The following is a 23,299-nucleotide window of genomic DNA, read 5'->3' on the forward strand; positions in this document are numbered from 1 at the left end:
AGCTGGACGGGGGGTGGCTGCTGAACCTCCACTCAGAGGAGCTGCACCAACCGGCGATGGGGTAATTTCACAGGAGAAAGGCAGGGAAACAGCAGCAGGAGCTGTGGCCATTGGGATGAAGACAGGCTCACCTACCCTCCCCCCTGCCCTGCCCAGGCTGGCAGAACCAGCAGCCCCATCAGAGAAGATGCTCTCCCCACCCCAGGCATTACACAAAATAATTCTTTATTGAGGATTTGTCCAAAGCCCTGAAGCTGAGAGTAGCAAAGCTGAGGCCTGTTCCTGGGGAGGGCGAACCTCAGCATCTCTCTTCAGAGCCCCCTTGCTCCAGAGAAGTGCTGGTGTCAGTCCTCTTGGCCCACGGAGAGTCTGCACTCTACTGACTGTGGTGTGGGGAGGCTTCGCAGGGCTGCCTGTGCCTCCCTGTCCTCATACTCTCAGTACCTGGGCAGGATTTCAGATCTTCTGTTGCAGTCCCCCGCCATGGTTCAGTCATTATCCCCATCCCTCTGCTAAGCGCTTTATGTCCCACTCTCAGCAGAGTCCAGCTGGAAGGCAGGATCCTGCTGGGATCATCTCTGCCAACATCCCCCGTGGTTCAGCCCCCAAGCGCTGGTGAGACCTGGATCCCACTCGGTGTGGCCCGTTACTCGGCGGATGCTGCGATGGGGGACACCGGCTCTTCCGCCTTCTCCATTTTGCAATGGCTCGGTGCAGGGATCTCCAGCTGCTCTGTGGCAAGTGGGCACAGCACATCCGAGTGGTCCTTGGTTTGTGTCTCCTCAGTGAGGCTGGGGAGCAGGGATGGCGTGTCCCTGTTGCTAGATGCCGGCATTTCCAGTGTGGGCTGGGCCGGGCCGGCAGCCACCTCGGGATGGCTCTTGCTTTTGTGTGCGGTTACGTTGTCCTTCTTCTCAAACTTCTTGCCACAGATGTCGCAGGAGAAAAGGTAGAAGGAGTCGGCGTCATGCTTCTTCATGTGCCAGTTGAGGGAGGCCTTCTGACGGCAGGTGAAGCCACAGATCTCACACCTGCGGGTAGGGAAGGGGATCAAGAGGAGAGTGTGGAGAAAGCCGGGGAGGGAATCAGATGCACAGAAGAGACAGGAACACAGGAATTATGGGCTAATCTGGCCTGCACGTTAGGTCTAGTCCCGGGCTCTAATGGCTGGAGAACTGGCTTAAAACCTGAAGCAGGACGTTTAATCTCCCTTCCAAAATTGCTATTGTTCATTATGGTTATTCTCAATATTCTTGTTTCCACATAAATGTCCAATCCCTTTTTGGAATCTCACTAAATCTTTGGCCTCAGCAACTTCCTGTGGCAATGAGTTCAACAGGCTAATTCATTACTCCCTAAACTTTTGAGGATCGTGCCCCACCCGTACCTCTGTCCGCGACCTGCCATGTCCTCCCCAGAGCCCGGGTTGGAGTGGTGCTGTAGCTTGGGGACTTTGGGGACCTGTGGTCTGTAAGTATCTAATGGGTTTAGACATCAAGCGGGTGAGGTGGAGAGGCCTCGTCCGGGGTGTAGTTAGGAAGAGGGCCCGGACAGCCCTAGGGACTGTATCCTCCAGAACTGGATCGATGGCACCTAATCAGCCATTTCCACCTTTGGCCTCTCAGTGCTGCAATTCTTAGGGACAGAGAGAGCTCAGCACAGAGGAAGAGACCCCAAGTCACAGAGCAAGCCAGTTGGGTTTGCTACTTACTGTATGGGTTTCTCCCCCGTGTGGATGCGTCTGTGGATGATTAAGTTGCTGCTGGTGCGGAAGGGGCGGGCACAGTACTCACAGATGTAATCCCGTTTGTCTGCAGCGGGGAGAAGAGTGGGTTACTGGTTGCACTGGGCAGCAGGATGTAGGGCAGGGCATTTTACCCAGGTGGAAGCAAAGGTAGGGATGAGAGAAGGGCAGTAGTCCAAAGGGCAAAAAGCAAGGGGTTGCCAGAGCAAATATTGGTAGTGAGTCCAGGGCTGGAATGACAGTGGGACCTGCAGGTTGGGATTGAGGAGCAGTGGCAGAATTGTGTGTGTAGGGGGAGCTCAGGACCAGACAGCAGAAGATTCTGTGGGCCAGACTGAGATGCATTATTAGCAGCACTGGGTGTGGCTCCTGGGGCTAGAATAACAGCGCTGTTTGCAGGGCATGAGAGAGGCACCTGCAGAGCTGGGGCTGGGTGGGAGGGAATCCCAGGGCTAGAATAGTAGTGGGGGCTGTGGATCAGGACTGGGGGGGTATCGGCAAAGGTCAAAAGGGGGAGGGGGGCCCAACCCAGGGCTGGAATATCAGGGAGCCTGTGGGTTGGGATTGAAATGCATTGGCAGACCTTTGTGATTGTGGGGCTGGAATTGAGGGGCATTTGGCAGATGATTGTGTAGGAGCCCAGGGCTGGGACTGAAGGGGAGCTGTGGGGCTGGATTGAGGGGTCCTGGCAGGGGTTTGTGTGTGTGTGTAGGAGCCCAGGATCTGGATTGAGGGGCCTTGAGAGAGCTGTGTGCGTGCTGAGGTGAGGGGGAGCCCAGCACTGTAGCAGAAGGCAGGTGCTTTGAGGCTTTAGCCCCTGTGCTCAGGCACACTGACCGCTGTGCAGCTTCTCGTGCTCCTTCAGGTGTTTCTTGAAGTTGAAGGACTTGCCGCAGCTGGGCTCAGAGCAGGTGAAGGTCTTCTGGTGCACATGCTGGTATTTCTTGTGGTGCTGCCGTTTGGGGGTTGGGGAGAAGCAGAGGGTAGGGTCAGCTGCCGCCCAGAGACCCCACAGTCCATCCTCCCTGGTTCATACCTAACTGAGTGCCCTACCACAGAACTGGGATTCAGAGGGAATGTTTGATTTGATTTTGGGGCTCGACCAGCAACCCCAATACAGGGGGTCTCCCTGGTGCCACTCAGCTCTCACTGTGGGACAGCAGAGGGAAGCCATAACTCTATGACCCATTCAGCCCCCAGCCTTTCTGTAGAGGCTGCAGCAAAGGAGGCCGATTGGATCACGTTCCAGAGTCAACTGCAGTCAGTGAGAATCTCACCATGGATGTCGATCGGCTCTGGGTTGGGGCCTTAGCCCTGATATAGAATCTTGTCCTGCTGGGAACTGAGGACACACGGACTTGTTTCACTGAACAGCCAGTCAGATGGGAGCGACCAGGGCATATGTGACAGCTCCCATTTGGGCTGGGGATTGAAACGGGGATGTCCAGAATTAAAAGCATAAGTAGCTGCAGACTGAACTATGGTAAGACCATCGCAGACTCCTATTCTCTGTGGATCAGGCACAGAGAGGGACCCGTAACATACGTTCACCGGTGGGTCACACTGAACTGATTGTCAAGCCCGCAGCTGGGCTGATACCATAATGGTTTTAGGCCACGTATCCCAACAGGGACCAGGCTGTGCTGGGGGTGGGTCAGGTGCCCCTCCCCACAGGTCACCGTGTCACTCACGTTCAGGTACTGGCGGTTGGAGAAGATCTTGCCGCAGCCCTCGAAGTCGCACAGGAGCATCTCACGCTTGGTTGCCTTCCTGCAGAGAGGAAGGGGTGAGGATCTTGCAGGTTATTGATGGAGCCAGGATGCAGTTCAGCAGCCCCTCGGTTCTCAAACCCTCCCTCGTCCTCTCCTCTCCCCGCTGCAGGGGCAAGAGCCGTGTCCTCTGCAGCCACCTCCCTGGATCTTTCCCTGCTCACCAGCTGCCTTCGTCACCTCTCCTCTGCAGCTTGTGACGTCTGGATAAAGCCCCCTTCATCTCCCTGACTCACCGGCTCTCCAGCTCCTTTCCAAACTCTTTTTTCCCCATCTGTGCCCATCTGCTCTGGTCTCTCGGTCAGCTGTGCAAAGTATTGGGGGTGGAGTGGTGGACAGATTGGACAAAACACACCACTAGCAACGGGGACGGTGTGTGGGTTGGGGGCGCTAAGGGGTGGGTTGCATACCCTGTGGAAGACGCCAACCAATGGGTGCAGTGGGGATGTGAGAAACGCCAGGGAGTATCACTGGCTGTGAGCCTATGCAGGGACAGAGAGGGGTGGTTACAAGGGGGAATGGACAGGAGACCAAGTGGCAAGAGGACTGCACATCACTGGGGCCATTGAAAAGTATGTTAGGTAACGGGCTGTGGGAAGCAGTCCCTGGTGTGTGGCTCTGGGGCTAATGGGGCTTTTCCTCACCTTTAAGTCCAACTGGAATGGTGCTGCCACCCCCACCAAGAGGCCAATCCAGACAGAGCGGGAGATCCCACCCCTGCCCAACTACTCCCCTTTGCAGGAGGCACCACCGGCTGCTCAGTGGAGTGGGGAGTTCAGCTGTGGGGAGCAGGGATACAAGGGACTGGTCTGCAGCCCAGCTCTGCTACTATAAGGGCTCTAGGGCAGGTCAGCCAGCAGAGTCATGGCCAGGGTTCCAGGCCAGCTTCCTACCTGATTCTCTTGGGGCCGATCTGGGCCACATCCTTGTTGCTCGGCTGTCCCCGCTTCTTGCGGCTGCAAAGGAAGAAACAAACTGATTGGGTGCTCCCAAAGGGGGTGTGTCTCTCCTCCTCCTTTCTCCCCATGTAGTCTCCCTCTCCTCTCGCCTGTGTTTTCCTTTTCTGTACACCCTTCCCCAACTCCACCATGAACATCTGTCTCTTCCCCTCATTGCGAGAAGGCATAGGAGACGAAGGCTGCCTGCCCTTCTCTGGGGCAGGGATCTCCAGCTACCAGCCTCCTCCTACAGGAAGGAGAATTCAGGGTGGTCACCCTAAGATTGCTCTGGCATCTTCCTGGACCTCCAAGTCTCACTGACACCCATATGGACACTGCGATGCCTGCCAGACACTGGGAAGAGCTCCAGTTTGGCCCAGCACTACAAATTTCATGTCTTGAAGGTCAGGTTGGTGTAGAGGCCAGTGCTCAGATCCTCAAAGATCTTGAAATGCCTAAGTCTCATTGAAATCAATGGGAAATAGGCACCTAAACTTCTTTGAGGGTCGGGGCCTGGGTGTTTCCACAGACTGCTAGGCTTTAGTTGTAGGTGGGTACACACCACCATCTTTCTGATAAAGGGTACCCCTGCTGAAAGGATACAGGACTCTCTCCAGCTCACCCCCCAGGCTGCTGGAGTCACTAGGGTTCAAAAGTTAAAGGTTTACACAGTAGAACCTCAAAGTTACGAACACCTCGGGAACGGAGGTTGTACGTAACTCTGAAATGGTTCGTAACTCTGAACAAAACGTTATGGTTCTCTCAAAAGTTTACAAGAGAACATTGACTTAATGCACCTTTGAAACTTTACTATGCAGAAGAAAAATGTTGCTTTCCATTTATTTTTTTAACAGTTTACATTTAACACAGTACTGTACTGTATTTCCCTTTTTATTTTTTTTTTTTTTTTGGGGGGGGGGGGGGGGTCTCTACTGTAGCCTGATTGCGTACTTTCGGTTCCAAATGAGGTGACTGGTCAGTTTGTAACTCTGGTGTTCATAACTTTGAGGTTCTACTGTAACTATAAAAACACACAGTCAACATCATGCCACAATATATAAATTGCTTTTAATCAACCTCTAAAATGTTCTCAGGCAGTATTTTTCGTACTTTGCCTTTCTGTAAATTTTCAATGGATTTTTTTTTGTTGGTTTGTGTGTAGGTATGATGAAATGGATGTTTATTGACATTGAACAATAACAATCTAATCTTTCCAAGCCTAAATATACCTCAGGCGTGCTAGATACAGCAGAGCTCAGTGCTTTCCTGCTCCGTGAGACGCTCCAAGACTCACCAGATAGTGAGCAAGCAGAGGACAACTTGCACAATGTTACCATCATTGGGTCTCTGTGATAGCATATTTCTATATAAGTAACCTCAGTTTTTCTGGCATACAAAAACTATTACACACCGCAAGATCCTATGTGTGTGTCTAACATGGCAAGGAAAAAGAAACTGTACAATGCTATATTTAGAAATAGCATGTGTTCATACAGTTAACAGACTACATTGGAACATTATTGCACAAGAGGGCAGAGTTGAGGTTACATATGCAGCCTTTAACATTTGCCTGACTTCTGAGCACTCATGGTCATGGATTTCCAGAGGAGATGAGAACAGCTTGCTCCCCTGACTTTCAACTAGAATCTCAAGTGCTCAGTGCTTCTGAAAATTAGGCCTTAGTGGTCAGTTTTTCAAGAGGACTCAGAAGCTCCCGAGCCCCTGATGAATATTTGGCATAACCTAATGGCTTTTTTGGTATCATATTTCCCAGTTTTTAATTAAAGTAACAAGATGGACAAAACAATAAGACCGAAGGAGAAAGCATCACTCTACAATTTCAAAGCTCTGATGGCTTGTAATAGAGATGTAAACAGAAAATATAAGACCTACAATGCAGTGTGGATGTATTTGGTAGGACACCCCCTGAATGCAGTCATCCTAGGGTTCCTAGGCACTACGGTAATACAAATAATAATGAAATGATAATAAAACTTGACTAGGTCAGTAGAACCAAGCTGCTCTTGAGTAAATCCATTGTTTGCACGATAAAAATAAAAAGCACTAAAAACCTTTAGAAAAATCCACTCTGGACATTAAATACAACGGAAAATGATTTTATTTCTGTACTGTTTGACAGTTATCTTAAATACCTACTCCTCACCGTACAAAATAACTACAAGTAAATACAACGATCCTATGTTACAAACATGATTAAATGTTATTATTTACCAACAATAAAAAGTCTTTAAACACACTGTATTGCAAAAAGGTATAATACAGTTAAGAGAAAAGGATACAGTCGTAATCCCATTAATCTAATATTTTTAAACACAGAGAAAGTTTGGTCACATATACTGTGACAAAGTTCCTCCTCTACTTTGGTGGGTATTGCGCTTATTGGCGGATTTGTTCGCCTTGGAGCTTCACGGCAGCCCTCAGTTTGCGCGTTTTCGTGAATCCACAGTCCAGGTCAACTCCTTCTGTGTCTGACCTGGAGTTTGGAGGTTTGGAGGCCCACCCTCTACTCCGGGTTCCAGCCCAGGGCCCTGTGGAATGCAGCTGCCTAGAGTGCCTCCTGGGACAGCTGTGCGACAGCTAAAACTCCCTGGGCTACTTCCCCATGGCCTCCTCCCAGCACCTTCTTTAACCTCACCATAGGACCTTCCTCCTAGTGTCTGATAGTGCTTGTACTCCTCAGTCCTCCAGCAGTCCGCGTTCCCACTCTCAGCTCCTAGCGCCTCTTGCTCCCAGCTCCTCACACGCACACCACAAACTGAAGTGAGCTCCTTTTAAAAACCCAGGTGCCCTGATTAGCTTGCCTTAATTGATTCTAGCAGCTTCTTGATTGGCTGCAGGAGTGGGTGGGTGAAATTCTGTGGCCTGCGTTGTGCAGGAGGTCAGATTAGATGATCATAATGGTCCCTTCTGACCTTAGTATCTATGAATCTATTCTAATCAGCCAGTCTGTCTTAATTGTCCCCAGAAGGTTCCTAATTGTTCTGCAACCTTCCCTGTTACCTTACCCAGGGAAAAGGGACCTACTTAACCTGGGGCTGATATATCTGCCTTTTATTACTATCCTGTACCCATCTGGCCCGACCCTGTCACAAGTTTGATCTAATTTAAAATGTTCTGTCTGCATTATCCACCTTCCAAGGTAAATCTTGCAGCCACTTCACTTTTGTTGTTGTTGGTCTGTGACGGAATGTCCTGAAAAGAGAAAGAAGTTAGAAAACAGCAAAATTGTCATTTTGGTGAAGAAAACAGATGTTAAAAATCACGGACGATCTGCCATGTTCACTATGTAAGATGCAGGCTATGCAGCTTACTTTGCAAGTGCAAGCTGAGGCTGCTCAACGCTTTGCAATACTGTATATTGCACACAGGCATTGTCATCAGATTGGGATGACGGTACTTACAGAAGGAGATGAGAGTCATCTGCGAAGGAACACACACTCCAGTATGCGACGTGCTCTTGATGCGCTTTCTCTTGCTCCTCTGATTTTTTTTTTTTTCTGTCTCCATGTCCCTAGCTGCTGGTATCATAATGGCTACAGCAAAAACCACACATCAATGTGTAACTTATTTGATCAAAACCATTACTTCCTTTAAACCTTAAAGGGACACCACAAACAAGTTCAGTCAATCTTTAAAATGCGTGAAAAGTTCAGGTGCTCTACATTTGATTTCAGTGGGAGTCTGATATCTATCCTACTTAGTTAGGCATGTTTGAAATCCCACTAAGCACTTACACACCTTTGAAAATCTGGCCCTAAAAGACGATTAACAGAGTGCTCTCAAATGCACAAAGTAAAGAAACTGAAGGAAAAAGAAAGATTTAGAGGGAAATAATCTTTTTATTTCCAGTGATTTTGAAAGTTTTCAGACACGAGCATGATTTTTGAGTAGATGGTGTACCTCTAATGGTAAAATTAAAATGCTGCAGGGAGAGGAAGGGGCAGCGCAAATTAAATATATAATTTACCATTATTTTCTGCTGTGTTTCAATTAATGCCTCCAGAACTTGTTCTCTACGGGTAGCAAACTGTTACTTAGTTTCACAGCCCCTGTAAAACAGACATTAATAGACTTTCAGGATAGAACTGAAGTCACAAAAACATCTAGAAATGAAAAAGGCAGAAGAGCTGTAACTGTGCATGTTAATACTTACTTGGTATCTGTTTGGGTTTATATTTTGGGGCTTCTTTCTCCCATAACTCCCACAAAAACATATAATCGTGAAGAGATAGTTGAGGATGGAAGACTGTTCACACTTAATTCAGCTAATTCCAAAGGAAATGCTTTTACACCTTCCTATGTAATAAAAACATTAGAAAGTCTGGAAAGAAAGAGTTAGGGTCTATAATTAATTCCCTGGTGTTATGTAAGGCCGCAGTTCAAGAAGAGACTTAAGCATATGCTACTTTTTAGGCATATAAGTAGGCCCATTGACTGCTATGGGACTATCCATGTGTGTAAGCACAGGCACCATTGTCAGCCCTTGTGATTTTACTGAGAGTCTTGTGATATTTGGTGTTTTTCTTAAAGCCCCAGGTCCCAGAGTCAAGTGACCACCGGCGTTTATTTAGATAAAATGGAAGTTTCTAGCCCTCACGCTTGGAAAAAAAACACACTGAAAATGTGTCCTGAGGGTGACTTAAAGGCTCAGAAACCAGAAGAGAAATTTAAAGAACCTATAATTTATTATTAGAAAAATCCAAAAAAACCCCAAACCACTCAAATCAAATATTCATGATTTTTGAGATGTTACTCATTACTTCTGTACACTTGAGATTGGCAGTACTGACTTTTAAATACTTTGGTGACTTGGAGCCTAATCATTCACTAAGGACCTGACCCAACTCGCAGTGATTTATTGCAAGTCATTCCTCTCACTTCAGTGAAGGTTGCATTAGGCTCAGTCACCCCAAGCAGTTTCCAACACCCACCCAATCTTAACTTGGCTTCCTTGGATCTTCAGAGATTAACTCAACTATCAACATCATAGTACTGAAACCAACACATCTTCTTAGCAATGAGTAAATTTTCAGCATCATTTATCTAGAAATGTAATAACAGAGGGCTCTTCAATCTAACAGACAAAGGTATAACAAGATCCAACAAGATCCAAAAGCTGGAAATTGAAGCTAGACAAATACAGATTATTAATAAGGCACATTTTTAACAATGAGGGTAATTAATCCTTGGAACAACTTCCCAAGAGTTGTGGTGGATTCTCCATCACTGGCAATCTTTAAATCAAGATTGGATGTTTTTCTAAAAGATCTGCTCTAGTGAACACAAGAATTAATTCAGGGAAGTCCAGTGGCCATCATTATGCAAGAGGTCAAACAAGATGATCACAATGGTCCCTTCTGGCTTTATAATCGAAGAAACAATACGCTAATGCATACATCATTTTCTGCATAAAAGTATTACAAATTCACACTAGCAGCTTCAGTGCAGAGAACCAGACACTACACTGCTGAATATTTATCATCATTCTGTGATGGAACCTTATGAAAACTACAGCATTAGTTTACTCCTGGGGGAATTCTGAGCCACTGCGCAAGTGCAGAATTAATGCCTCCCGGAGATATTTTTTCCCCCTGTAGAATAATTGATTCTGATGGGGAGGTGAAAGGAAACTGCAATTACACTTTTCACGCACTAGGGGCTGATGTGATGCCAGAAGAGAAGGCAGCTAACTCACGGGTCAGAGCAACCAGCCATGGAGAGGGAGAAGACAGAGGCTGCCTTCCTCACAGTGCCCTGCCAGGTGAGGAGGCACGGGATATGGAGGGGGGCAGAGCGGGGCATATGGTGTTGGTGAGGCGGGTCACACAGACTGACGTTCTGGAGGGATAGTGGAGGGGGACAGACTGGGGTGGGAGCAAAGGAGCTAGTGGGGTGACAACTTTGAACCCAGGGCCGAATAGGAGTGGGGGTGTAGGGCCACATGGAGACGGGGGGAGGAAGGGTGCAGGGCCACATGGCGACATATGCAGAAATGCATGGCTGAATGGGGAGTGGGGATGCAGGGACACATGGAGACAGAGGCAGCAGATATGCCTGACTGAATGGGAGAGGCATGGGGAAGGTTCCCCAACAATTCCCCACCCCGCAAAAAAACCTGTTCCATACTTCTCCCACCCACATCCAGCAACCCTCCAGATTCACTTCCAGGCTCCTTCCCAGCAATTACTTCCCTCTCCCTCAGCTCCTTCATTACCCCTGAAATCCCCAAGCCTTTGTACTGCTTCTCAACGGTGTGGGAAATACATTTCTGTATTGTAGTTTAAATGAATTATGATCAAAGTTCTGTATTAATATGCCCGGTAAAGAATCTATTTGTCAAAAAACATTTCCTGAATCTTTTTGTTGTTGTTATCTGTATTATTACAGACGTACTTGCTTACGGGTATTTGAAATAAATTACCAAAATAATTGAAACTGGCACGATTATATTGTATTACTTTGACAAATAAAATATGCAGAATTTTAAAATACTGTGCACAGAATTTTAAATATTTTGGTGCAATATTCCCCCAGGAGTAACTACTTATACACTGAAGCCCTATTTAGCCATTCGCCTCTTCCCTGGTGAGCAGGATACTGCAGTACACTATGGCCACTTTGTACCACTTGGGCAACACAGAGGCCATGTTCTGGCCCCACATGGCCAGAGGAGAAATCCCTTTGTGTCAGTGGAATTCTCTCCAGGGAGGGATGGCTCCCGTGGAACCCTCCCTGCACTCTCTGGTGCTGTGGGGGGAGCTCTGATATATCAATCCTCCATTGATGTTAGGGATCTTATGCCGGTGGTATGAGTTAGAGCAGTTGAGGAGCTTCTCTAAGTTATGCAGAGGGCAGACAGTGCAGGATCAGGGAGCTGTAACTGGTTCCCTGACAGCTCCCCCTGCATTGAATGGAACTGTGACGTGGGCAAACTTCAGCCCTACTATATTCTCTCTCTCTACCCAGACACTAGTATGCTTGTCTCCCTCGCTGTCCCATTGTTCCACCACTGGCTCCATTGCCATTGAAGTCAATGGAAAGAATCTCTATTAATGTCAACGGGCTTTGCTCAGGTCCTCACATGGCTCCCATCACAGTGGCTAAGCAGCCTCCGTGAGCAGCACTGGCTAGGTATACAGAAGCATTCGTCCATCCACATAGCTGCACCTAATGAGGGGCTAAGCCGGCATAGCTATGGCGCTTAGGGGTGAGACAAGTTTCACACCCCTGAGTGATGTACCCATGTTGATCTACATTTTAAGTGTAGACCAGGCCTGAGACACCCAGCGTGGTGTGGAAGACAGCTCTGCGCTGGGAATTGGCTGCAGTTTGGTCTGGCTGCTATTGACAGGGGTCTGCAATTACAGAGCACAGGACAGCCCCACGCACACCCTCGGGCCTGTAGGTTAGCCGGCATTCGAAAACTCTGGGGTTGGGAAATGCAGTCGCTTCTCAGATGGGCACAGAGCCACTTGGATGATCGAGCTGAGATAGACAAACTGATCTCAACCCCTTCCTTCTCACTCACCCACTTCTCGCCTTCCTTTCTCCTCTCCCTATGTGCTCAGGCTCTCCCTCTTCACCTGGATTGGCCCTCTGCCTGTCTTCCCCCTCACCTGGATTGCACCGCCTTCTCCTCAGAGGGGCTGCCGTTGGCTGGACTCGCCTCGGTAGGCAGCTGCGCACCCTTCACGGGTCTCTTGCGGCTCTTGTTCTGGCTTTGTTCTCTTTTCAGCTCGGAGTCACTGGATGGATGAGATGGACATAGGAACTGGTTACAGTTACAACCTGTGAGAGGAGGCTCTCTATTGGCAGGTGAAGCTAGACATGGAAAACAGAGGGAAAGCAACCCAATGCCACTCAGGGAGAGGCACATAGACTAAAAGGATCTCCTCCAAGCCAGTGCTAAAGGAATCAATGTATTATTCCACATTCACATCAGGTTAGAGCTGAGAGTTTAGTCACACAACAGTCAGGGTTAGATTTGTCAGAGCAGCATTCCCTCTGAAGAGTATGTTTAACAAATGGGTCTCTCGTTTCCAATATCAGGACAAAGTCACAAGGAAGTTTGGGATTGTGGTTAAGGTACAAGACTGGGTGGCAGAACACCTGGGTTCTGTTCCTAGCTCTGAAACTGACTCACTGTGTGGGTGAAATCAGGGGCCTTTGTCGATCAGATCCCCCTTGTGGCAAGGTGGGGAGCTACACCAACTTGGCTCCACCCCCTGATGCTGTAATACTCTGTGTTTGTCAAGTCCTTGTTACAACCTGACTTTTCCTGGCCAGATCCTCAGCAGTCTCTGGCCCCTTCAGGGTGAAGGGGAGTCAGAAGTTCCATGGCTCTAGTAGGCGTTACTCAGCCCTAGGTCTCCTGCGTTTAGAACCTTCTTCTCCATAAGCCCCTGGCTGGAGTATGCAGGGGAGCCCAGGCCAGCCCAACTCACCGGGTTCAGCTCGGGGCCCATTTGGATCAGCCAGAACAGTCTTTCTCAGCCCCTTTCTGCTACCTCCTGCCTGTAGGCTTGCCCTGCTTCTCTTTCTTTGGAGTGTTAGCCGTTCACCAGCCTGCTAGAGGGTGGCTCTCTAGCAGCTGCCTTTCCTCTCGGGAACTCCCCTTCTAACTGAGGTCCTTAATTTTTTTTTATCATGTCCAGGTGCTTCCCTGCCTAATTAACTGCCTCCCAGTACCCTCGGGTGAACCTGAGCTGCTTCATTCCCCATTGCGGAGCCTGTCAGAGCTGGGCTGGGCCCCTGAGCCTTCAATGGGCCATCTACCCTCTGACATTGCAGTGGGCAAATCCCTTCCCCTCCTCTTACCAGTAATGAAAATAAGGTCCTTGCCCTGGGGAATTTACAATTCCAGGGCCGGATTCTGATCTCACTCACACAACTGAGAATTAGGAGCATATGCTCTCAGCAGTGGTGTTTAGGAGCATCCCGGGGTACCACAGCTACCTGTGAAATCAGAGTGAGGCCTTAATTATACTGGCAAAGTGTTGGCAACCACAAAGCAGGGAGCAGGTGGGAAAGGGCAGGGATCCAGGAAAAGCTACGGAGAGAGACACCTTGTTCTATATGCGCCCTGTGAGTTCCTGGTTAATTGTTAATGTACGAAAGGGCCACGGAAGGTGAAGGGACAGAAGACCAGGGCTGTGGAATTACGTCAAAACGAACATACACAGACTCTTCGTAAAGTGCAAGACTTCGGTCCAGCCTGGCAGCCCTTCAGAGAGCAGTGCAGTCAGCTCCCTCCCAGCCCAGCTCTAGCATCCCTTACCTGTCCAACGAGGGGTGGTAATTCTTATCGCGCAGGTCGTCAGTGTAAGTGAGGTCATCTTCTTCGGTGAAGTCTTCATCCTCGTCCTCTTCCTCTTTGGGGTCAGGCACCTCCTCTGGTTTATCCTCCAATCCTGGTGCACTGCAAGAATCAGATGTCAAGGGAGGAGGTTGGACGGAAGCGCATCTCCCTGAGCCATGGCTCTGAGGGGGAAATCCCTGAGGGTTCTGTGGGTCCTGATCCCACCATCTCTCCTCACAGCCTGATGGCCATCCTGTCTACATGTCCCTGTCAGTCACTGGTCTCTCTGCTGAAGCTGTTCACAACAGGGCTGATGCCTAATAGTAGGGATTGGGCAAGACTGTCCCACTGGGAACTGGCTTGAGAACTCAGCAGTTAATTTCATACCAGATGTTGTCAGACGGGAGTGACTCTGGGTCATTGCACTGCTGGGGATACAGGACAGCTCCTCTCTAGTCCCGGGAGCATACGCGCAGGGGATAGGTGAGCACCAGGGACAGATGATGAGGAGAAGAGCCACCGTCACTCACCTCTCCGGCTCTATCCCTTCCATGCCAGCCTCTGCCTCTGCCAGGGGAGCTGTGGGGAGAGAAACTAGGTGCAGTCAGTTGAAGGGTGAAATGGAACCATGAAGCTGAGATCTGCAGAGAAGGGATGGGGAAGGAAGGTGCAGTTGTGGGAGAGAGGTTGCAGGGAGGGTTTGGGAGGAGAGAGCAACGCAGAGTGAGAAGGCCCCGAGGAAGGGAACTAAATCCTCATTCAGGGTATAAACCAACCACTAACAGGCCACAGAAAGGGGGCTAGGAAGAAACTATAAACAAGTTGTTCCATAATTGTCCAATAGACGGTTTCTTGCCCCTCCTATGAAGCACCTGATACTGGTCACTGAGGAATAAAGAGCTAGATGGACCCCGGTCTTATCTGTTCTGGCAGTTTCTGTGTTCCAGCACCTCAGATGTGCTTGGCTGGACATCTGCCCTTGTTTCTCCACAGCTGGGGGACACCCACAGCCAACCCTCCCCTCGGGACCTGCAAGCTGGACGACTACATTTGAAAGCTTCACAGAAGGCAGGATATACCTGCCCACTAGGTCAGCAGTGTGAATAGCATAGGATGCCTGCCCTGGCTCCCAATTCACTCCCAGGACAGATGTGGATCTGAAAAGTTCTCCATGGAACTTGGGCCCTCGTCACTAAAAAGACCTGCCTCTCTCCCCATGAAGACCAGGGACACGCTGGGTGCTTTCACTAAGGCCACATTCTCACTTCAAGCCAGTGACCTGGTCGGTTACAACACAGTTAAAAGACGTAACAAAAAGGAGACCTACCCACATTCCTGGAACGGGGCCCCGGGACTCAGTGACCCACCCTTGTCCCTGTAACTGACTTAAATCTCTGAACCGTCCAAGGCTTCAGCCTGGTTTTAGGGTAAATGGTTAGTCCTGAAGCTGTAGTGTGATGGGGCCTGGGATGCCAATGATGGGAACATTTGGGTGTTGGGGTCTGGCAAGGTGGGTCCCTGCCTCTTTAACTCATTTCTCCTCTTGACTCGAAGGGGCCTGAATCTGTTGACTGATGGTCAGGGTCTGGTGTCAGCCTCCTGCACTGTCCAGGGGTGGGGGCAAATGTAGGGGGATAGGGACTAGTTTAGAGGAGGGTGGTTATTATTACAGGATCCCTATCATCACTATGGATGGAGCTAAGACTCATGGGTTGCTTGTTTGCTTAACAGGGTCCAGCTGATCACTTTCAGATAGGGAGGGGGTGGTGTGGGGTTGAGGAAGGGCTATCTGAACTTGTATTTCCAATGTACGGGGGGAGCCAGCTAGCCTGGCTGGGAGTGCCATGGGGGTTTGGAGTCAATGGGGCAAAAGAAATCAAGGACCAGTGGAGAGAAGGAAGAGGAATCCCAGTTTTGGCTGGACAGGAGGAGAAGGTTGTGGGGCCATGGGAAAGGGAAGACTGGTCAGCTGCATCCATTGTGCCACCACATGCTTGCATGGGGATCCGGGAACAGGGGGGGTCCTGCTCACTCCCTCACCTGTGTCAGTGCTCCCTTCTCCTAGCTCTCCACTGTGGTCCATGCTGCTGGTGGATGATGGAACTGCCATTCTCTCCACCACTGCACTGTTCCCAAGGGGGTTGGGCTCCACCTTAACCACCTTCCCAGAGGAGTCCTGGGCAAGCGCTGCCCTGCGGAGCGAGCGCCTGCGGCTGGTAACTGGGGAAGGTGGTGGGCTGGGCCCTGAGCTGGCTCCTCTTTCCTTGCACTGGGAAGTGGCTTTGCCGGGCTGCGAGCTACCTCCCGGTGGCTGCTCTTCCGGTGCAGGGGGGCCCCAGGAGAAGGTGTGTCCAGCCATGCACTCCCACACTAGACTTCCTGGGGCTCCCTTGTCGCCTGGTGAGGGGGTCTTCATATTGGGGATAAAGCTGCACTCCTGGCTGTGAACATGAGACAGGACGACCAGGCGCTGCAGGGCATCCGTGGGGAGGGCGCTGGGATCTGATCCACCCTGCCCTGGGGGAGAGAGAGGGAAACCACATGTAAACCACAGGGTGCCCCTAGCACCATACAACCTGTCTATCCCTGCCTATAACCCAAGAACCCACGGGGGACACTGCACCACCCCAACATTTACCCCAACCTCTCCATATAATCCTACCCCTAAGGGAGCCACAGCACCAACCCCTCCTCCCCCATAACCCAACTTCCTGGTTGTGTGACTCTAAGCACCCCTGTATTCATACACTGCACACTACTGGAATAATCTTTGTACAACATATGCCTTATGAGGTATCATTTGAAAACTAATAACTCACTGATCACTAATATTCTTGTGTGATGTATGGACGCGATGTGCATTAAGAGTTATGGATATAGACTAGAATTGTGACTAAAGTATGTTTAAATGAGACATGTCAGGGGGGGTTGTAAATAGGTCTGCCCTAGACAAAGGAATGTGTTTGCTTCTCTGAACAGCAGCCAGGCTGTCAATGAGAGACAATGAAGGTCCATTTACATATCAAATACCCAAAGCTATCAAGCCAACAAGTGGGGGAAGAGACAGCATGGGGTCTATGCCCAAGCAGGAGAGAGAAGCTTGGTCTAGGTTTTACTTTTCAAAAAATATATTGCCAAGTTCACTGATCTATAAAGGTGGGGTTGGGGGTGTTTGAACCTCAAGTGATAAGCAATTGAATCAACTGATTGTATACAATATTACCGACAGTACCAGGAGGTGTGAGCCAGTACGACATCGTGCATCAACTATGGGAAAGGGACTGAGAGACTTTTTCCATTAGACCATATGAACTGGAACCATAAACTCACTGAACATTAAATCCTACCAAATGAGGGTAAATCCATCCTCATCATCGTATCCACTCATTATACTCCACACCTGAACATAGCCATTATATGAATAACATACCCCCATATCTCAATGTCTGTACTTTGACCCGTTAAACTTTTACCCCAAATCGGGGAGATTGCAGATTATGTATTCCTTACGCCACCCATTCCTAAACCGAATTTCGCACCCCTTGATAATCTGAACCTTATTCCCTGATAACCAGAAACTTCTATGCTTAAACTGTGTACCGTTTTCTTTTTACTTCAACATCTTCTTATTAAAATTATTAAATCTGTTAAAAGTGCATAGAGTGAGGTCTTTTCTGAAAGCTAGTAACACACTGGTAAACTGGTAATATCATTGTGAAATGTATGTATAAACCCAATATGAGAAAATATGGATACTTAATGATATCATGCTTTAAAGTCTGTGGTCAAACAGGGAGAAACAGGTCCCCACCCAGACAGGAGCTAAGGTAGCTGTCTACCTGTTTCGAGTGAAATTAAGCAAGCTGTGACCAAAAACAATGGAAGCCCTATTTACATAGAAATCAGCAGGGGGAAGTCCACAGGATGGAAAGAACACTATGAGGTCACTCTGCCTCTTGACACAAAGTCATTGAACTTTGGAAGATATAATCAAAGAGAGAAGCCATGCCTGGCATCCCATCACTAGACAGACACAAGGGAACAGAACTCTTACAAGCTGAGAAAGATGGGCCCTTCAACCAAGGGAGGGGTTGAAGTCTCTGGAAACTGAGTATAAGCGAGAAACCTGCTTAGGCAAAGATCTTTCACCTAGGGAGACAAGGAAAGCCAATATCTTGTACTTCTGTGGAAGGTCCTGACTGAGGGAAAGTGAACCACGGCTTTGAAGAAGGAAGCTTGGTGAGAAAAAACATTTTGAACAAAGCCTGTACCTCGCTAGATTCAGTTTTAGACTTTTCAATCCACGTTTTCACTTTTATTTGCTTATTTCCCTTTCTAACTTTATTCCTTTCACATGGCATCACTTAACCTATGTCCTGCTAATAAACTTGTTTGATTTTTATTATAAACCAACTCAGTGCTGTTTGCAGGGAAGAGTGTATTTATCCTGGTTAATAAACTGTGATGTACTTTTGTCTCTTTAAAGGAACAAGCTGATCATTATTTCTCTGAACTGTCCAGGAGAGGGCTGGACATTGCAGAGCACATAGTTTCGGGAAAATTCAGGACTGGGAGAGTGTTGGGCTCAACTTGCTGGTTGTAACCAAGACTGGTGGAAGACAGAGTAGGGCTGTAGACTCGCTGCTGGGGTCAGAGCTGCTGAACCCAGGTTGTCTAGCACACAGACACTCAGGGTGTAACCTGCATACTTGTAGGCTGGCTGTGAGCATCCCAGGCTGTGGGCTACAGCAGCAAAGCACTGTACAGGACCCAGGGTTGCAGGACAAGAGGTGACACAACCCCTTACTGGTCTGGAGCACATCCAACGCTTTGACAGTGGAGTAGTTGAAATAAGATTTATACACAGCTTGCTATTTTAACTGAGGTTTGCTCTCCAAGCACTAGTAGAATAGTTTTAAGTATTTTTCAGGTGAAAAGGCTGGGGAAAGTCAAAGAAAGGTTACTGTTTTATTATTTTCTGTTTATTTCAGGGAAGGAAATAGAACAAAGGAAAGCATAAAGATGAGTCACAAGCAGAAAAGGCAGTAGGAGAAAAGAAGCAGATGCTGAGCTCACCAAGAAGCAATCAAAAGAGCTGTATGCACAGTGAGGTCTTTCAGCAGCTGATCAGAAGCAAACGGAGCTAGTGGTCATGCTGCACTCATATGCCATAAGGAAGGATGGGGCACCTGCTCCAAACCAGGGGCCGGAGCAGGTCCCTTTTTCTACTACAGGGCATGCTTGTAGGGTGGCTGTGAGCATCCCAGGCTGTGCACTGCAAAGCACAGGCGCCCAACCCCACTCTGCCCCCGGCCTCGCCCCGACTCCACCCCTGCCCCACCCCCATTCCAACCCCTTCCCCAAATCCCTGCCCTGGCCCCGCCTCCTCCCCCTCCCTCCTAGAGCTTGTTACGCTGCAAAACAGCTGTTTTGTGACAGCAAGTGCTAGGAGGTAGGTGGAGCAGGGATGCAGGCATGCTCAGGGGAAGAGGTGGAGGTGGGGCGGGGAGGGGAGGGGAGCTTGGCTGCCGGTTTTTTTCCCCATGGGTGCTCCAGCCCCGGAGCTCCCACGGAGTCGGCATCTATGCTGCAAAGCACTGTAGGACACCCAGGGTTGCAGGGCAAGTGGGACACAACCTCTTACTGGTCTGGATTGTACTCTGAACTCCATGACAGGGGGCCACAGCACCACCCCCCTAATTAATTCTAACCCCCTGTGATGGGATGTACAAACCCTACGCTGGGGAACAGAGGGTTAAGGACCATCTGTGGGCCCTGGAGGCTCCACCCAGCTTCATCTGCTGGGTGTGCTCACAATGCACGTGGAGCTTGAAAGGGCACTGCACAGCTCAGCCTGGGTGGTCAGTGCAAGGGAGCAGACCTTCCATGGTAGCTCCTACAGGGATACAGCAGGAGTTCCATACTGCCTGAAGAAGACCTCAGTACGGAGCTGCAGGCCACCCTCAGAGAGACAGCAGAGTGAGGGTGAGGAATCTCCGGACCCCTTGCAGTTGAGTACGTGTTGCTAGTCAATAACCAGGCCCCCATTGGGCCTCTGGAGAGGCAGGGGGCACTGGAGGAAGAAACCTAGGGAGCAGACTTAGTGATACCCTTGAATTACCAGCCCCAGGGTCAAAACCAAGTGGAGCGGTGGGCCTAGATTCCCCCGCTGCCAACCCAGACTTGAGCCACTAGGTGCTACTGCTAAACCATAGACTTGAGCCACAAGGAGGTATAGAGAGTTAGTGCCCCAAACACAAGGTGATCCCCCCATCATGCCCAGTCATATAACCCAGCACCACTATGGCTGAAGCACAGTCTACCCCCACCATGTAATCCTTCTCCCTGACATGATTGTCACTAAAGGGGGGATTCCCCCACTGCACCTCCCTTTTTAGAAGGACACTCAAAGCTGCATACCCCTCCCCATAAGGAGAAGTGCGTGCAGAGTCATAGAGACCCCATTTGGGCAGGAGAGGTGCCTACCTGCACTCCGGACGCAGCCCTGTGAAGTGTACCTGCAGCAGAGAGAGGTGGGGACAAAAGGTGAGATATTGAGTGAACAGCGAGGGGCAGGGAGGGAACCCTGAAAACACAGATCCTGCACCCCCTGGCTGAGCCCATCCACCCAGAAGACAAAAGGGAACCTGCTCCATGACCTCCATCAGCCCACCCCAAAATCTCAACCACCACACGGGACAGGCATCAAGGTCAGACGCCAGTTAGGGTGCAATGGGGGAAACTGGGGGAAAGGACATATTGGAGCTTGTCAGGGTAATTGGTGGGGGCATGATGGGGACAGCAGGAACATGTAAGGATCTGGGAGGGATGCACAAGGGGCTTTGTGGGGAAATTGGGGCTGTGAGGAGGGTGGGCCCTGTTAGGGGAAGGTGTGTGGGAGGTGGACTGTGAAAGAAATCAAGGGTCTCCTATGTCCATTCTACAGAGCCCCCCCTCCACTTCCTTCTCCTCCCATAGGACTTATCTCCCACATCCTGGCCCCTGCTGTGGGACCAGTACTCTCATCCCTCCCTCTCACTCCTCACCGGTCGATCAGATACTTGGCCAGCTGGGAGTGCAGGGAGAATCCCAGCTGCTCCTTGAGCCGGCACCACTGCTCCAGGTGGCCCCCGATGCGGATGCGGCACTTGCTGCGCCGGGCATCCAGCTCCTTGCGCTTCTGTTTGCGGATGCACTCAGAGGCCTGCTGGCGGCCCTGCCGCCTCTGCTCCATCCTCCCACCAAGGACGCTGCCCACCTGGGAGTGGGGAGAAAGAGACTAGGGAGTGAGCTGCAAATCCCTTGGGGCTGCACAGAGGGAGTGGGGCAGAGATCCTGTCTGTGGTGCAGTGGGAGGCACACTGAGACAGATACAGGGGACAGTGAGCCCAACTAGGGCATTACTGGGGGTGAGGAAAGCATTTGAGAACTCAACTAGTAAAGACCGTACCCACCAAAAGAAACAGTGTGGGGGGTGAGATGAGTAAGTCAGGAAAAGGCAAGGGGAATATCCCAAGAAGAAAAGGGTCTGAGGGTGGGAAGGAAAAGGGACTATCACATTGTTAGGGTCCAGGGGGATAAGGGGTGTGGGGGACAAGCCTCCCAGAGACATTCTCAAAGGCCTCTTCCCTCTCCTGCTGTATTAGTTTGTCTAAAAGTAATCAGTTTCATCAATAATACCCAACCCCTTTCCCACCAAAGGAGTAAATCGATCTATTCGTTCCTTTTTCAGTGCCCTTGACTTGCTGCTCCCCGCAATGCATCCCTAGGACCCACTGTGCCCTGCCCTTCTCACCACATGGGGGACAGTGGTACCCAATGCCCCACTCCAGCCTGCCCCAGTAACATTCCCTGAACAAACCCAGGGCCAGGCCCCACACCCATCCTGCACCAGGCACATTGAGACAGATACAGGGGGCAGTGAGCCACCTCCGCCCTGGGCTGCCCAGGAACCATACAGCCCTAGAGCTGCCACCCCACACTGGCTGCCCTCCCCCCTCCATGGCCCCTCAGCGCTGCCCAGTCCCTCCCACCAAAGCCCCTCCTCAGCTCCGCCCACCGCCCCGCCCTACCCCTATCCCTTCGACATCCTGACCCACCCATTACAGCCCATCCCCTTTTCCTCAACCCCACCCATCACCATAGCCCCACCCCTCCCCTTCTCAGACCCACCCCCATTCCTCCCAACAGAGCCCCGCCTCAGCTCCACCCACCACCCCGTCCCCACCACCATAGCCCCGCCCCTTTTCCTCAACCCCGCCTCTGCCCCGTCAGAGCCCTGCTCCTGCCCTCTTCCACCAGGGCCCTCTCCTCTATCCGCACGGCCCGGATCACCCTCCCCTTCCCTCAAGCTGAGCTTCCCGCCGGACGCCTCTGGCCAATTAGAGCGAGGCGCGCGGCAGGAGCGGCCGTTGTGTGGCGAGAGGTGGGGGCGCGCGCTAATCCCCCTTTGCTTCCCCCCTCCCCAACTGCCTCTTGCGTTTTTTCCGCCGTGGTACCTTAAATTGGGCCCGTCGGGGCACAGCGCGGGATATTGGCGTTGGGGCAGCACCGGGTCCCGCTCCGTACCCCCGAGCCCTTCACCCCTTTCCTTGAGCTTACCCCGAGGAGGGGAGGGCCCACCCTGGGGCCGTGTCCCCTTTAAGAGACAGACCCCTCCTCCCCCAGCGCTTACACAGCGCTGGCTGAGACCGTGACAAGATGGCGTCACACGACCAACTCCACAAGCTCGGAAGGAGCGCGCATGCGCCGTGGACACTCTCCGGCCGATAGAGAGAGTGTGTGGCCCGGTGCATAACGGGAAATGGAGTCCTGCGCGCAGGGCCTGACGGGTTTTCGCGTCTCCAGCTTACGGCCGAAGGGCACCTTGGCTCTCACAGGGGCATCATGGGAGTTACAGCATTTATCCATGCTGGAGTTAGATGTTCTCGTCTTTCCCCCTATCCTGATGCATGATGGGAGCTGTAGTCTTCTGCCCTTGGTGTATGATGGGAGCTGTAGTCCTCAGGCTCCCATTCAGCAAGGGACTGAAGCACCTGACTGACTGGGAACACATGAGTACTCTTGATTGTAACGGTGCTATGCATGCATTTAAGTATACTCCTGGGGGAATTCTGCATCACTGCTGCAGAATTCATGTCTTCTGCAGATTTCTTTGCTTCCCCACAGAAAAATGACTTCTGATGGGGAAGCAAAGGGAAGCAAGAGTGGTCACATGCCCCTCCCCAGCAGTGCAGACAGTGCGGTTTGGGCACCAGGAGCAGCTGGTAGAGACGTAAATCACCGCTGGGAGGAGGGGGGCACTGAGCTGTGTGTGTTAGACACACACACACACACTAACTCACTCACTCGCTATTGCAGCATGCTCAATGTGCAAGGGCAGGGCTTTGGGGTGTTTCTGAGGAGGTAGGCATGGGGCAGGCTCTCTCTCCAGAGGCAGAAAGAATGTAGCAGCCTGCCTGCTTAGTGAATTGTTCCCATTGTCTTTGTGAATTCCCGCAGGAGTATAAAACAGGTGTAAACATTTTAA

The 23,299-nt window shown here is 50.5% G+C and overlaps 1 protein-coding gene across 5 annotated transcripts; it reads right to left on the bottom strand.

Annotated features, from left to right (window-relative positions):
* Positions 1-208: 208 nt before the first annotated feature.
* On the bottom strand, positions 209-22,655 carry ZNF692 (zinc finger protein 692). Of its 5 annotated transcripts, XM_043528725.1 has the most exons (13): positions 21,329-21,736; positions 20,817-21,028; positions 20,257-20,288; positions 15,811-16,287; positions 14,973-14,978; positions 14,301-14,349; positions 13,750-13,890; positions 12,089-12,217; positions 4,407-4,469; positions 3,436-3,514; positions 2,582-2,696; positions 1,712-1,811; positions 209-1,031 (listed from the first exon to the last, which is right to left on the bottom strand). In XM_043528725.1, the coding sequence occupies exons 1-13, from the start codon at positions 21,380-21,382 to the stop codon at positions 647-649; spliced, it is 1,842 nt and encodes a 613-aa protein (XP_043384660.1). In that variant the 5' UTR covers positions 21,383-21,736; the 3' UTR covers positions 209-646. The 5 variants fall into 5 exon arrangements, with proteins under 5 accessions (XP_043384660.1, XP_043384662.1, XP_037769476.1 ...); XM_043528727.1 differs by lacking the exons at positions 14,973-14,978; positions 21,329-21,736 and adding an exon at positions 22,445-22,655 and having other exon boundaries at positions 14,301-14,364; XM_037913548.2 differs by lacking the exons at positions 14,973-14,978; positions 21,329-21,736 and adding an exon at positions 22,372-22,655 and having other exon boundaries at positions 14,301-14,364.
* Between the last annotated feature and the right edge of the window lie 644 nt (positions 22,656-23,299).

This window comes from Chelonia mydas, chromosome 14 (genome assembly GCF_015237465.2).
Source record: "Chelonia mydas isolate rCheMyd1 chromosome 14, rCheMyd1.pri.v2, whole genome shotgun sequence".
Lineage (NCBI taxonomy): Eukaryota > Metazoa > Chordata > Testudines > Cheloniidae > Chelonia > Chelonia mydas.